The sequence below is a fragment of the Hydractinia symbiolongicarpus genome, chromosome 13, assembly GCF_029227915.1.
Source record: "Hydractinia symbiolongicarpus strain clone_291-10 chromosome 13, HSymV2.1, whole genome shotgun sequence".
Taxonomy (NCBI): Eukaryota; Metazoa; Cnidaria; class Hydrozoa; order Anthoathecata; family Hydractiniidae; genus Hydractinia; species Hydractinia symbiolongicarpus.
In genome coordinates this window covers 23,203,007-23,215,399 of record NC_079887.1, presented here as the reverse complement: position 1 = coordinate 23,215,399, position 12,393 = coordinate 23,203,007, and the positions used below count along the sequence as shown (strand labels likewise).

Here is a 12,393-nt window from a genome sequence, read left to right as displayed (position 1 = left end):
ATGGAATTTCTAATTCTTTTATGAGCACGGAATGGATACAATCAGCCAATGGAATTACAAGGTCTGTGGTTCTGTCCACAGGACAGGCATGTTTAGCAAGTGCCTTCATTACAGCTACGGGTCAACCCATCCCATTTGAGGGGAAATTGGGCAGGCAATGCCGGTGTACACTTAATGCATACAGGACCCACGTTGATAACAGTGTTTTCAACACTGAAGTTGCTATATCCTGTGTAAATACTTATAGGTGTGCTGCTGATTATAAATTTTTTTCCAAAAATAAATCAGATTACAACAATCACATCGAATCCATTTTTCCTGAGACGTTTAGATTGTAATAAGTCGTTTCCTCTTTACCATGAACAAAGCAAAAGTAGGGATGTGAAGAGGTTTTAAAACCTTTGGCGAAGCAGAAAATATTGTATTTTTTAGGGGGAATACTTGTAATTTTTGTATAAAAAAGTACATTGGATACGAGACTAAGACTTCAATATGACATCTTGGCCAGTGGCAAACAATGATTGCCATTCCTAAGACATATATACTGTTAAAGGGGTAGAGAAGTTGAACCTGTGTTAATAGTATAAGTCCTTCAATTTCATTCATTTAAAGACCATTAAAACAAATTTAGAAAATGGTTGTATTAATTATTAAAAATGAAACTAAACGCCCACAACTTTGCCCCATGACTTGTTTAAAAACCTATAAAACTCCAATTACCAGTTTAACTGTATTGCATACTCTCCACCTTTTCTTTTTGTGTCGCTTTGGTCGTTTCTTCATTGATTTAAAAACATCATTTAGTAGAATAGCTGTAGGATAGCTGGCTACAATCTAGTCGCAATTCACAGTGAGTGACAACATCGGTGTCGGTAGGCTACAAAATGTTTTGCTTTGATACGGGTAAGCCAAGCAAGAAAACTTCAAAAATGCGCTAGCTGCATTTATCAGTGTCCCCATTGCGAAGCAATCCGCCTTAAGGAGAGGGGAGGGTCTTGAAGATCAGGGTATTTGCGTGTGCTGACGTCAATCTTATGTCCGCTGTGTGAACATTGACCAACCTCGTCCCCAGGACTATTTGCTTCTCAACGGCGCTGCGCTTTCTGATACGGTAAAAGGTGCTGGGTTCGAGCTTGAACATTGACAGGTAAAAGTCAACAAGTTACTTACACAAAAACAGCCTTCTTAATTACTTGTGGTTATTATCTAGAAAGTCTTCTTTCAATAAATTTTTGTTAGAGGTTATAGCTAAAACAAAGTTGCTTAAGCATTTTATTCAACGAAATTTTAAGGTAACAGTGCTAATAGTTGCTGACATTAGAATTACCACTTTTCTAGGCCTTTGTGCGCGCTGACGTGGATATTTTGTAATAAGGTTGTGTTATCAGATGTGCTTAAAAAGAATATCAGGGTGGGAGTTTAAGTTAAAAGCAATAGAAAACAATAGAGAATTAGGAATACTGCGTAGTATTGTTGGAATTACAAGATTCACATATAAAAAAGAATGTAGTGCAATTTAAATGTAATAGCTAACCCACGCATCTGATGAAGTAACACTTCCGCATCCTAGCAAATACGGAGAATTCACGAGTTGATGCTGTTTCCCAAATGGTCGAAAAACTGCCAATATTTTCTAAGTTCTCGTGACGGGTTGTAGCTGGTTGGTATAATAACACTTATCTTGCAGTTGATAGCGTTTACGTTTGGCTTCAATTTTCTTTATTGAAACACAGTTGTAATAGCCTGCATGTAAAAAATGATGAAATAATTCTCTCTCTTTCTTTTTCTTTTTTTTTCAAACACAAAAATTCATAACTTTTCGCGCTAATATTTTAATTTTAAAGAGATGGTGGAGAGAGCTAATGTTTAATGCAAGTAGTAGCAAGCTCGACCCAAGTTCCCTATAACGTGGCGGAAAATTTCACCAGAACCCTACCATAAAGCGCAGCGCTGTTGACACATAGCCCTAGGGATGAAGTTCTAATATTTGCAGCATTCTATCTGTTTGTTTGTGAGGGAGAAAAACGTCGTTATACGTAAACACGAAATGCCGTACGTTAAGAACAGGTAAACCCGTGGATTAATCCACGGACTAGTTACAAAGAGATGGTGTAGTGGTAGCGCATTCGTCTTGTACTCATATGGTTTCAGGTTTAAGCCCCCACCTCGGCACACTTTAAATGTAGTGTTGACAGCCTATTTAATACCATCTACTGGCCGCTAACCGGCTGGTGTGGCAGGTAAGCAAGTTGGAGCAATGCTATACGTATCTCTGGCGGTAATGTAACATAGTTACAGTTGGAGGGGAGGCAGAGCAGGCGAGCCATTTGGATGGAATCCCCAAAGACATTACAACTTCCCGTTACTTACTTACTTATTGTCAACAGACGCAATTGTGACCTTAGGAAACTTCCGCGCAAACAAAATACAAGCGTAATTTAGACACAACTAAGTTAATGTACTTCTTGGTATGACTTAGTGTGCCCTAAGCACACAATCTATAAGAATTTTCACGCGCCGCAAAAACTTTATTTAAAAAAGGTAGATAAAAGTTCGTCTAACAATGCCAACACGCATGATCAAAAAGCCAGACTAAAAAGAATAAAAACTATTGTTTATATTGATTCGTATGATATATATTATAAATTTATACAATTTTTGTTCTTTAGTCTTCACACATTAATAATAATAACATATATTTATTTGTGTATGTACCTTTCGTACATAATCTTTCACTAATCTTTTAATTTGCTTTTTAAAAAATTTTCTAATTTTATGATTAGGAAGATTTTCAGGTAGGTTTTGGGGTAGCTTTTGATTCTAATTTACGAAACCATGTCTCCATGTGGCTTTCTCTTAAAAACACGACCAAATAAAGAAAAGTTTTATACCATGCATGTGCTGATTATATGTCTAAAAAAAGCAAAACTGCTGTTAAAGGGAATAGATAAAAATTATTTAAAATTTGTAAAAAAAAACTAAGTAGACACAACATTTTAAAGGAAATTTAGGATGTGAACAAATTTGGAACGCTGTGGTCGGCCTGCTTTATCTATAATACCCAAAATACCATAATCATTAAACTTTGAATTTAATAACCATCTGGCTTCCCGTGTTTTCTAGGGTCAGACATTGCAGATATAACATCTCCCTTTTTATAAATTGCTTGAACAACGCTAATAGATGTTTTCTCAAGGAACGTATGACCAAGCTTCTTTAAACGCTTTAAAAGTTCTTTCGATGGCGCTCTTTTCGGGTTATATGTAATGTTGTTTGGAATTCCTTGATGATGTAATCGGAATGATGAAACAGCTTCACCAAGTTCTTCTCCTATATAAAGCTTCTTTAACAAGACCTGAAATATATTATACAGATTTACACCATGATTTACACCATGATCCTGTAAAAGCTAAATTTTACTTCACTGGATATCGGCAAGTACATCTCCTTGAGACCTTTGTTTTACCATAATATTACTTGTAGTTGTTTTTTTAAATGACTCATACGCAACATTAAGCTGAAATTCTTTTACTTTAAATCTTAAGAGTTTTTTTAAAAAAAAACGAGGATGACAAATTTTAAACAAATTTTAAACAAACAAATTTTATTTCATACATTTTAATTACGCAAGAAATGTACATGAAAATATGACCTCGAATATAATCCCGAAAACATTTCGCTGAAATCTAATGTCTGAGAAGTCTCTTTAGGACCTTTAAAGCTAACTAGCCGGTGGCCCAAGTAAAAATTCCTCGGGTTTGCCAGTCCTCGCAACGTTTCGCTACTTGTGGTACCATTTTGCGTGACAGGCGTATACGGGAATTAAAAAGCAGGCCCACCAAATTGCGTATCTATTAAAATCGTTCCTTTTCCGCACATTTGAAATTTTTACTTTTAACCTATTTAGATTTAATTTATAACTTATATTTTGTATATGTTTAGCGTTTAGGTAAAGCCAAAGACCAAAAATCAATAAAAGCATTAAAAAGTGTTTGTACAAACCTGAGCAGTTCCAGAAATAATCCTTGATCCACCAGACGCACCTGCAATCATTTTCACATCTCCATTTTTATCTGTTACAATGGAGGGTGACATGGAGGATAGCGGGCGTTTACGAGGTTCAATAAAGTTAGCTGGAGATGGAGGATAGCCATATAAGTTGGACACTCCTGGAGTAGAGAAATCATCCATTTCATTGTTGTATATGATCCCTGTGTCTAATGAGCGAACCAATGAACCAAATCTATTAAAAGTTAATTTAAGTAGTTAATTTTGGCTAGCTAAGAGTTGAAAAAAAATTATGAGGTAAGTTTTAAGGTCTTTAAGACCCACTTAAGAAACATTAGGCTCCAAATAATTTATAAGTATATAAGGCTTTCATAGTAGATTATTTACAAGTGATAAGCTTATATAGAGGAAGGGTCTTATAGATGGAATGCAATAACGTCCATATAGAAAATAAAATATACTACATGGAACAAAAAATGTCTATCACAGCATAGGATATAACAATCTTTCATTAAAAAAGTCAGTGTTCACATCTTGCTACACATCTATCCCAACAATATACCTGGATTTGTACCTCCACAATTAGCTCTTAATTATATTTTTAACAATAATTATTTGCAGACATTCAAATATTACTTTGCATGGCAAATTATAATTAGAGGTTTTTTGGTATTTAAGCTTAACTCTCTCGAAAAAACAAGTCTTGTTGTAGAAAGAGCTTGAATGGTTGTTGAGGAATTTGTATATTTGATTGAAAAATCTTTATTGGTTCTTAACAGTTGGGCTCTTCTTCGAATATTACAGATGACGTTATGAACTAGCTTTGAGTGAGGTTTTGTATTTGACAGTACCACCAAAGCATATCGAGTTAAAAAATGTTTTGACCATTCAGTTTCAGTCATTTTAAATAAATTTTTAAAATTCAGTTGCTATAATTATGTTCCATGAGAGCATGACGTCATAATTTCGCATAACTAGCAAAATTTTTAGGACCTATATCTCGAGAACCAATAAAAATTTTTTAAACAAATAAAAAGATCCCTAGACAATTTTCAAAGTACTCTCATTTGTTCTTTTCGTGGGAGGTAAGCTTAAGAGGTCTCACGATGAGTACGGGTTTATCTTTTTGCGTGATTACCTCGACACACACACAAAAAATACAGATGACGTAGAACGTACGCGTAATTGATAGTAGAAGTTGCTGCCACAGCATCTCCATCTTCAGATAGAATCGAAAGATGAGATGTGCCGAAATCATCTTCACCCCAAGATCCTCCATAATAAGGAGGTTCGTGGGTTTGATTCATCCACAATTTCTTCTCTCGTATTTTTTTCCCAACATTTAAGTCTGTCACAATTTTATAGACCTATAATTTAAGACAGACTTGGTTGAGAAAAAATTGCAAGTACATCTGGCTGTCGCTATAAAAAGTTACATATACAATAATAATCAACTACGCTGGGCAGTACCGCACAATATCGCCTAAGGTACCTGGCTCCTACACTGGCGACATAAGCATAAGAAGAAACACATAAACAAGTATAAGAGAAAATCCCTGTGTCAACGTCGTCGACAAGAAATAAGAACTCACATTGTAAATGACACGAGATAAGAAACATTTTTGATATGCTTATGTCATGCTTACAACATATCTTTTTGCAGTGAGAAACAAAACAAAAATAACCATAAGCAGACATAAGCGTAACCATAATCATGTCGTGCTGACCAAGCTTGCAAGGTCAGTGCAATGAACGAGACCAGTCAATATTCGGCACAGCACGCGGGATAATCGGTTATAATTGTATTTGTTATTGTTACAATATTGTAACTCGCTACTTTCGTGAAGATGTGGTGAGTCTTAAAATGAAGGGGAAGGAGTTTGTGTTATTAATTCGTCGGTTTATTATAATTTTTGATAAAACTGGATATCTCATGGTGTCATTCAATTCCTTTTTCAAATTTGTATTTTACTGTTTGTTTACATTTTAAGCTACCATTTTACTTAACAACGGGTAATTACGGTCCATATTGACAGCGCTAAGCCAATCATAATTCCTGAAAACCCCTATTTCCCGCTTAAAGGGGCTGGCTACGAACCGGTTAAAATGCTCACACTCCGTATATTCCGCGCACATATTAAAAATCCGGCAAATGCGTTTTGCGCAATAAATAGACCAACGTACTTCGCTCGCTGGTTCAATAATAATAATGACTCCCTGTTACTTCCTTACTTCTCTTAACACAAGACTGTACTGGAACCATATATGTAACCAAGGGGAACAGACTCTTTAAATCAAAGCTGCAGACGTTACCTTGCTATATAGCTGAAGCTATGACATTTTGGAATAGTAATATATTCACTTTGCTTTTTTCTTCAGCTGTTTCGTCCGTATTGCACAGTGGTACTAGCACTCTTATCACGTAAATTCTAAAATCGCTTAAGTTTACACCTTTAGAAACGAAGTCAAAGTGAAAGGATTTATTTACCTGGCTAATATTTTTTTCAGGTACGAAGTCTGGATCACCCAGCAGTCCTCTTTGAGCATACGCAAACTTCATTGACTCCACCAATTTATGATAGTAATCTACTTGATCTTCCAATTGATCCAAATTGTAGTTAGAAAGGTTGTAACCTAGAATATGGATTTAAATATTTAGCTGAGAAATTAATCAGGACAGTCTGGGATTGCAATTCAAGATAGGGCGGGTGACAGGGGCACTCATTGTGCTATTTTTAAAGTATTCCTACATGTCAAAATTATCTCCAAATTAGGAAACAATTAGCAGCTTTCTTTACAAAGCACGACCGGACCGGATGCTCATTTTACAATAATAACGAAAAAAACACGACCAGCACCGATTTTATCCTTTCTAACAGGGGGCGTTTTTACCGTGTAATGTTAACAGGCAGTAAGAATGCATGCATAACGATATAGTTCACTTGTCGATGTTCTTAAGTTATTTGGTTTAATCCCATACCTTAACTGCATTCTTGCGTTTCGTTATTTGTGGTACCATTTTGCGAGACAGACAGACAGACAGACAGACAGACAGACGGACGGCCGGCCGGACGGCCGGACGGACGGACGGACAGACGGACGGCCGGACGGACGGACGGACGGACGGACGGACGGACGGACGGACGGACGGACGGACGGACGGACGGACGGACGGACAGACGGACGGACGGACGGACGGACGGACGGACGGACGGACGGACGGACGGACGGACGGACGGACGGACGGACGGACGGACGGACGGACGGACGGACGGACGGACGGACGGACGGACGGACGGACGGACGGACGGACGGACGGACGGACGGACGGACGGACGGACGGACGGACGGACGGACGGACGGACGGACGGACGGACGGACGGACGGACGGACGGACGGACGGACGGACGGACGGACGGACGGACGGACGGACGGACGGACGGACGGACGGACGGACGGACGGACAGACAGACAGACAGACAGACAGACAGACAGACAGACAGACAGACAGACAGACAGACAGACAGACAGACAGACAGACAGACAGACAGACAGACAGACAGACAGACAGACAGACAGACAGACAGACAGACAGACAGACAGACAGACAGACAGACAGACAGACAGACAGACAGACAGACAGACAGACAGACAGACAGACAGACAGACAGACAGACAGACAGACAGACAGACAGACAGACAGACAGACAGACAGACAGACAGACAGACAGACAGACAGACAGTAAACTATTGACCAAAATCATTTGGAAGAGGAGTGTTTGGCACAGAAGAGAATATTTCAGAGAAAAGAAGGGAACTGTTTTCATTAAAACCAGAAGTGTTCCTGCTCTAAGAAAGAAAGTAAGTGATAGGGGCTATCATATTCAAGGTATTGTTGGCACTCAATATTGTTTCACAAGTCACTTTAATAGGTGCAGCAGATTTGCTTTATATTAACTTGGTAATAGACGAATGAAAGAAACTAAAACCAAAGAAAGATCATAAAAATGTTATTTTTTAGTTATTTTCAACGAATCACACCTTCTCGAATATTTTCTGAACCATTGGAAATAAAGTTACAAATCTATTAAACGTTTAAAAGTTTTAACGTCAGCTGATTTTATATTGGTTTTTATTTTATGACCAATAAAGACATTTTGTATGTTTCCTAAAATTTAACACAATCGTACCCGTCATAATGTTGTGGATCATAGCCAGAATGGGTCCACCACCAGGTGCGCTCATTGTGTTCAGTACATCACCATTTGGTAAGGTTAATTTGGTAACATTTCTTCTTTTTACGCTGTAATTCTTCAAATCAGTTAATGTAATGTTACCTAATTAAAGCCATTAAAACAAAAAACTACATTCGCACTGAGGCATGACCTTACCATTAAACAATGCGTAGCATCTTAATTTATGACCTCGTGAGTAAATAGCTAATAGCAAACATAGTTGTTGGAAGCGACGAGAAATGCATCTCGTTATTCATCACTTGCTAGATCCAAATTTACCTTTAGCTTTACTAACATCATCAACAATCTTCTTCGCCAATTCTCCTGTGTAAAAATCTTCAGCATCTTTTTGAATCTTTCTCATTGTAGCAGCTAACTCCTTGTTAACCAGCAAATCACCCTCCTTTAAATTTTTACCATTGACATCAGTTATTAGTTTCCTGTATATATAAATAGAATTTTAAAGACAGAAAAACAAAGTCAGTATGATGTAATGTTACGTCCACCTTGTAACTTAAGTGTGCAGAATGAGTTCTAGCAAACTTTATTTTTATTTTTTATTTTTTTATTATTTCCTCTTGCAGCTTTCCAAAGAAAACTCACCAATTCCTGAGGTGTTTTTACTAAAAATAGTCCTGCAAAGAAATGCAAACCTGTTTAAATTCATTTGAGCTACGAAAGTATTAGGTTCATTATGAGTAATAAATAAGGTTCACCTTGTGTTTCAATTCGTCAAGGCTACAAGTATGGCCGAAATTATTTGACAATTCTAGGAGAACAAATCAAACTCACGTGTTTCAGTAAAATATATGCAAAAGTCAACACTGTTACAGGGGTGGAGAGTTGGTGTTGCAGATAAAACATGCTTAAAAGAGGTTAAAAAAGCTTGCTGTTCCGTTTATGTACCAATGATATCTTTGTTAACAAATGATCAACCACTGAGTAGTTAAAACAACTTAGGCTAAATGAAACTTACTTCAAACCTTCAGATGTATTTGGATGTTGTCCATATTTGCTAATGGTACTGGCGACAGGCTTCGTGATTTTGAACCCTTCCTCGGCAAGTTTAATAGACGGCTCAATCAGTAAACTCCAATTTAATCTGCCGTGATTCTGATGGAGAGTCCATAAACCTTTAACTAAACCAGGAACAGCTATTGCCATACCACCTGTTAATAGAAAAAATAGATTTGAAGCATGTATCACTATCATGTGTTTTGTATGTACAACTATCAAATGTCTTCCATTATAGCCAAAATTAAGATAAAAACTTGATCAAGCAAAGGAAATAAAATGCAAAGAAATAGAAAGATATACTACGACAGATCAGTTACTTTTCTTTCAAACTGGATTTTTAAGTTTACACTATGATATACGTTGGATCATAATAGTTGCTGGTAATCCAGATTATTTAGTATCAAAACAAAACAAGCGCAAGGTCACAACATGACTTACCAAATCTTGAGAGTTCAGGATTCTTCACAAACATATCTCTAGTAGCAAAGTACGGTGCTTCTTCTCGGAAATCGTAGACTGTGAACTTTTTAGTTTTTTGTTTATACAGCACAAGAAATGCTCCACCACCAATTCCACACGAATGAAGATTGATCACACCAATGCAAAACATTGATGCTATGGCACTGTCCACGGCAGTGCCATTCTGTCGCAATATATCAGCGCCTACTTTGGAGCAGATTTCAGCGTCTGCGGCTACAGCTGCTTTAGAATATCTCTGAGCTGCATTTTTTTTGGTATTACCATCATCATCATCATCTTTCTTAACAGCAATGACAACAATGATAACGATCAAGATGAGTAGAGCAACTCCTATTGCAGCCACAACAAAACATTTCCTTTGAGAAGCCCTGTCAGAAAAGAAGCGTAGGGAAAGTTACCAAAAGTGTAAATTTTTTAAAATAGGGAAAAATACTTTTCTTAAATTGGATAAGCTTTGTTTTTATTTAACTTAGACTTCTTTGAGGTTTTACTGATTCTTTTGTTACCAATCTTTATAAACCAAACAAACCCTTTTCTCTGAATTCTAAATTCACTAAAAAATTATTATTTTTCTACAGAGTAGACATTGTATTTCCCCCTCGATGAAGTCAGTAAAAGTCTTTAAAATTTGATAAGTAAAAAGTGATCAATTTTCAAGTTTAATGTCGCTAATTATTTGCCATTGCCTGATTGTATTTGACGACTTATAAGTAAGAGAGACACATATTGTTCTTTTATATGCTACTACGAGTACTGGTAGACTTTTGAGGGCGAGGATCAGTTTTTGCCATAACTTTGAGCAAATATTCAGTTAGTGATTGCTCTAGACACGACCCTTACTTCACTGAGATAACACAAATAGCATCGATAGCAACGTTCTTTATTTGTTTGTAAATTTATTGGCATTAATATATAGTACGATCGACTTCAACATATATTGTTGTGATGAGGATACGTCAATGCTGTATTTATAATCTAACCGGAAATAACAAATGTGCATATATTGCGTTCAATCGATGTTCACAATAATTTAAAGGATGGTTATTACATCACCCTCTCCTCCAATTGTGAATGTGATTTTAAGACAAAACTTTTTAAATTGAAAGTGTCATCTAGGACATATTTATTGACGAAGGATGGGGGTGGGTTGAGAGATCATCCAAGTTTATTTCTCATCCCAAACGCTTGAGAAAGAATTAAAAAAGGTTCATTTCATTTCATATATACATATATATTCTATTTCCTCATTCCTTTAGTTATGGAAACATGTCTAGTTCTTGTCGATACTGTTTTGAAAAAGAGGCCAAAGAAGAAGTCTCTTCCCATCTAAGCAACGCAAGCGTTAGCAACCGCTTAAATAGCGTCTCATCAGACACCCGCTGGTTTTAAAAAATCTGATCTTATGCCAGGTTGTAGCCAACAGAAAGGATGAATTTACATTTTGTAGTTTCAGTTAAATTGATCTGTTTTTTCTAAAAGTTTATTAAAGACTAGCGCTACGGCATCAGCATAATAAAATCGTCGAAAATCTTAAAAGCACACGACGAGAAAAACAAATCAAAACAAAACAAAAGAGACGCAATGAATGTTTGGTATCGCTCCTACCTCTAAGAAATCACACAATTAGCGACAGGTTTGGTAAAAAAAATCAAAAAAAATCATACATTATTTTTTCTTTAATCTTAACATCTGTTTATCGTTACACGACACTCTTCAGTCTTGTTTCGCGAGTTGCTTGTATAAACTAACTATTAAATTACACTAAAAATTCAGGATGCTAAGACTTTATTTACATATCAAACAAGCAGATATATGTGTTTACTTAAAGTTTGTGAAACAAAAACATTTTTATCGTGGATGAACGAGGATAGTTCTCTTAGTGTTGTTCAATGGCAATTGTTTAAAATAAATATTATAATTATCAAAAAATTAATTACACTAAAGCAAAGCTTAAATTCTTTTACAGAGATTTAGAGAGTTTTTACGTTTGTTTAGGCTTATAAAAAATGTTATACTATAATCTATTGCCAATTTGAAAGTAAACAAGAAGCCCTGGGGGCTCTAAGAATTTCCGAGCGCTACCAAACTATTTGATGAAAACCTGCTAATTCGTTGTGTTATTGTGCCAAACATTCGAAGGGGTTTGGTGCATGAACCTCTGAAGATAAAGCCCATCAGTGACATTATATCTTAGAACAAACGCAAACAAAACGAAACGTGTCATAATAAACTCACATTTTAAAAGAAATTGCTAACAAAAAATACAGCCTATCATTCATGGTATAAAGTCTTGCGATTGAAACGTTTATGGTCTTAAACGGCATTAGTTGACAAAAAATCAAAATTTTGATGTGACCATCATTTTCAGCATACTTTTTTATTAACTGTGTCAATTTTTGTTGAAAATAAAGCAGTTTTAATTTTTGGATAAATTTTGGCCTGAAATGACATTTAGGTGACAAAAACCAAACTTTTGTACCATCATCATTTTCAGCATACTTTATTTGTTAACTGTGCCAGATTTAGCCGAAAATGAAGTGGTTTTAATTTTTGGACCAATTTTAGCCTAAAATAGCATTTAGGTGACAAAAATCAAAATTTTAATGTCACCATTGTATCAGCATACTTTTTTTGTTAACTTTGCCAATTTTTG

At 36.2% G+C, this 12,393-nt stretch overlaps 1 protein-coding gene across 1 annotated transcript; it reads right to left on the bottom strand.

The window, feature by feature from the left end:
* Positions 1 to 2,161: 2,161 nt before the first annotated feature.
* LOC130624003 (glutathione hydrolase 1 proenzyme-like) lies at positions 2,162 to 12,040 on the bottom strand. The gene is made up of 9 exons (XM_057439561.1): positions 11,405 to 12,040; positions 9,699 to 10,108; positions 9,220 to 9,412; positions 8,523 to 8,683; positions 8,199 to 8,345; positions 6,497 to 6,642; positions 5,188 to 5,375; positions 4,003 to 4,243; positions 2,162 to 3,355 (listed from the first exon to the last, which is right to left on the bottom strand). Coding segments are annotated over exons 1-9 (1,752 nt in total). The 5' UTR covers positions 11,407 to 12,040; the 3' UTR covers positions 2,162 to 3,091.
* Between the last annotated feature and the right edge of the window lie 353 nt (positions 12,041 to 12,393).

What these genes read in the sequence shown, in the direction of transcription:
- LOC130624003 (XM_057439561.1), bottom strand. An exon ending in GATCCACAACATTATGACGG is followed by an intron (nt 6,643 to 8,198) that starts GTACGATTGTGT and finishes TCCATATTCTAG; the next exon opens with GTTACAACCTTTCTAACTAC. An exon ending in ACTTCTACTATCAATTACGC is followed by an intron (nt 4,244 to 5,187) that starts GTACGTTCTACG and finishes AACTTTTAATAG; the next exon opens with ATTTGGTTCATTGGTTCGCT.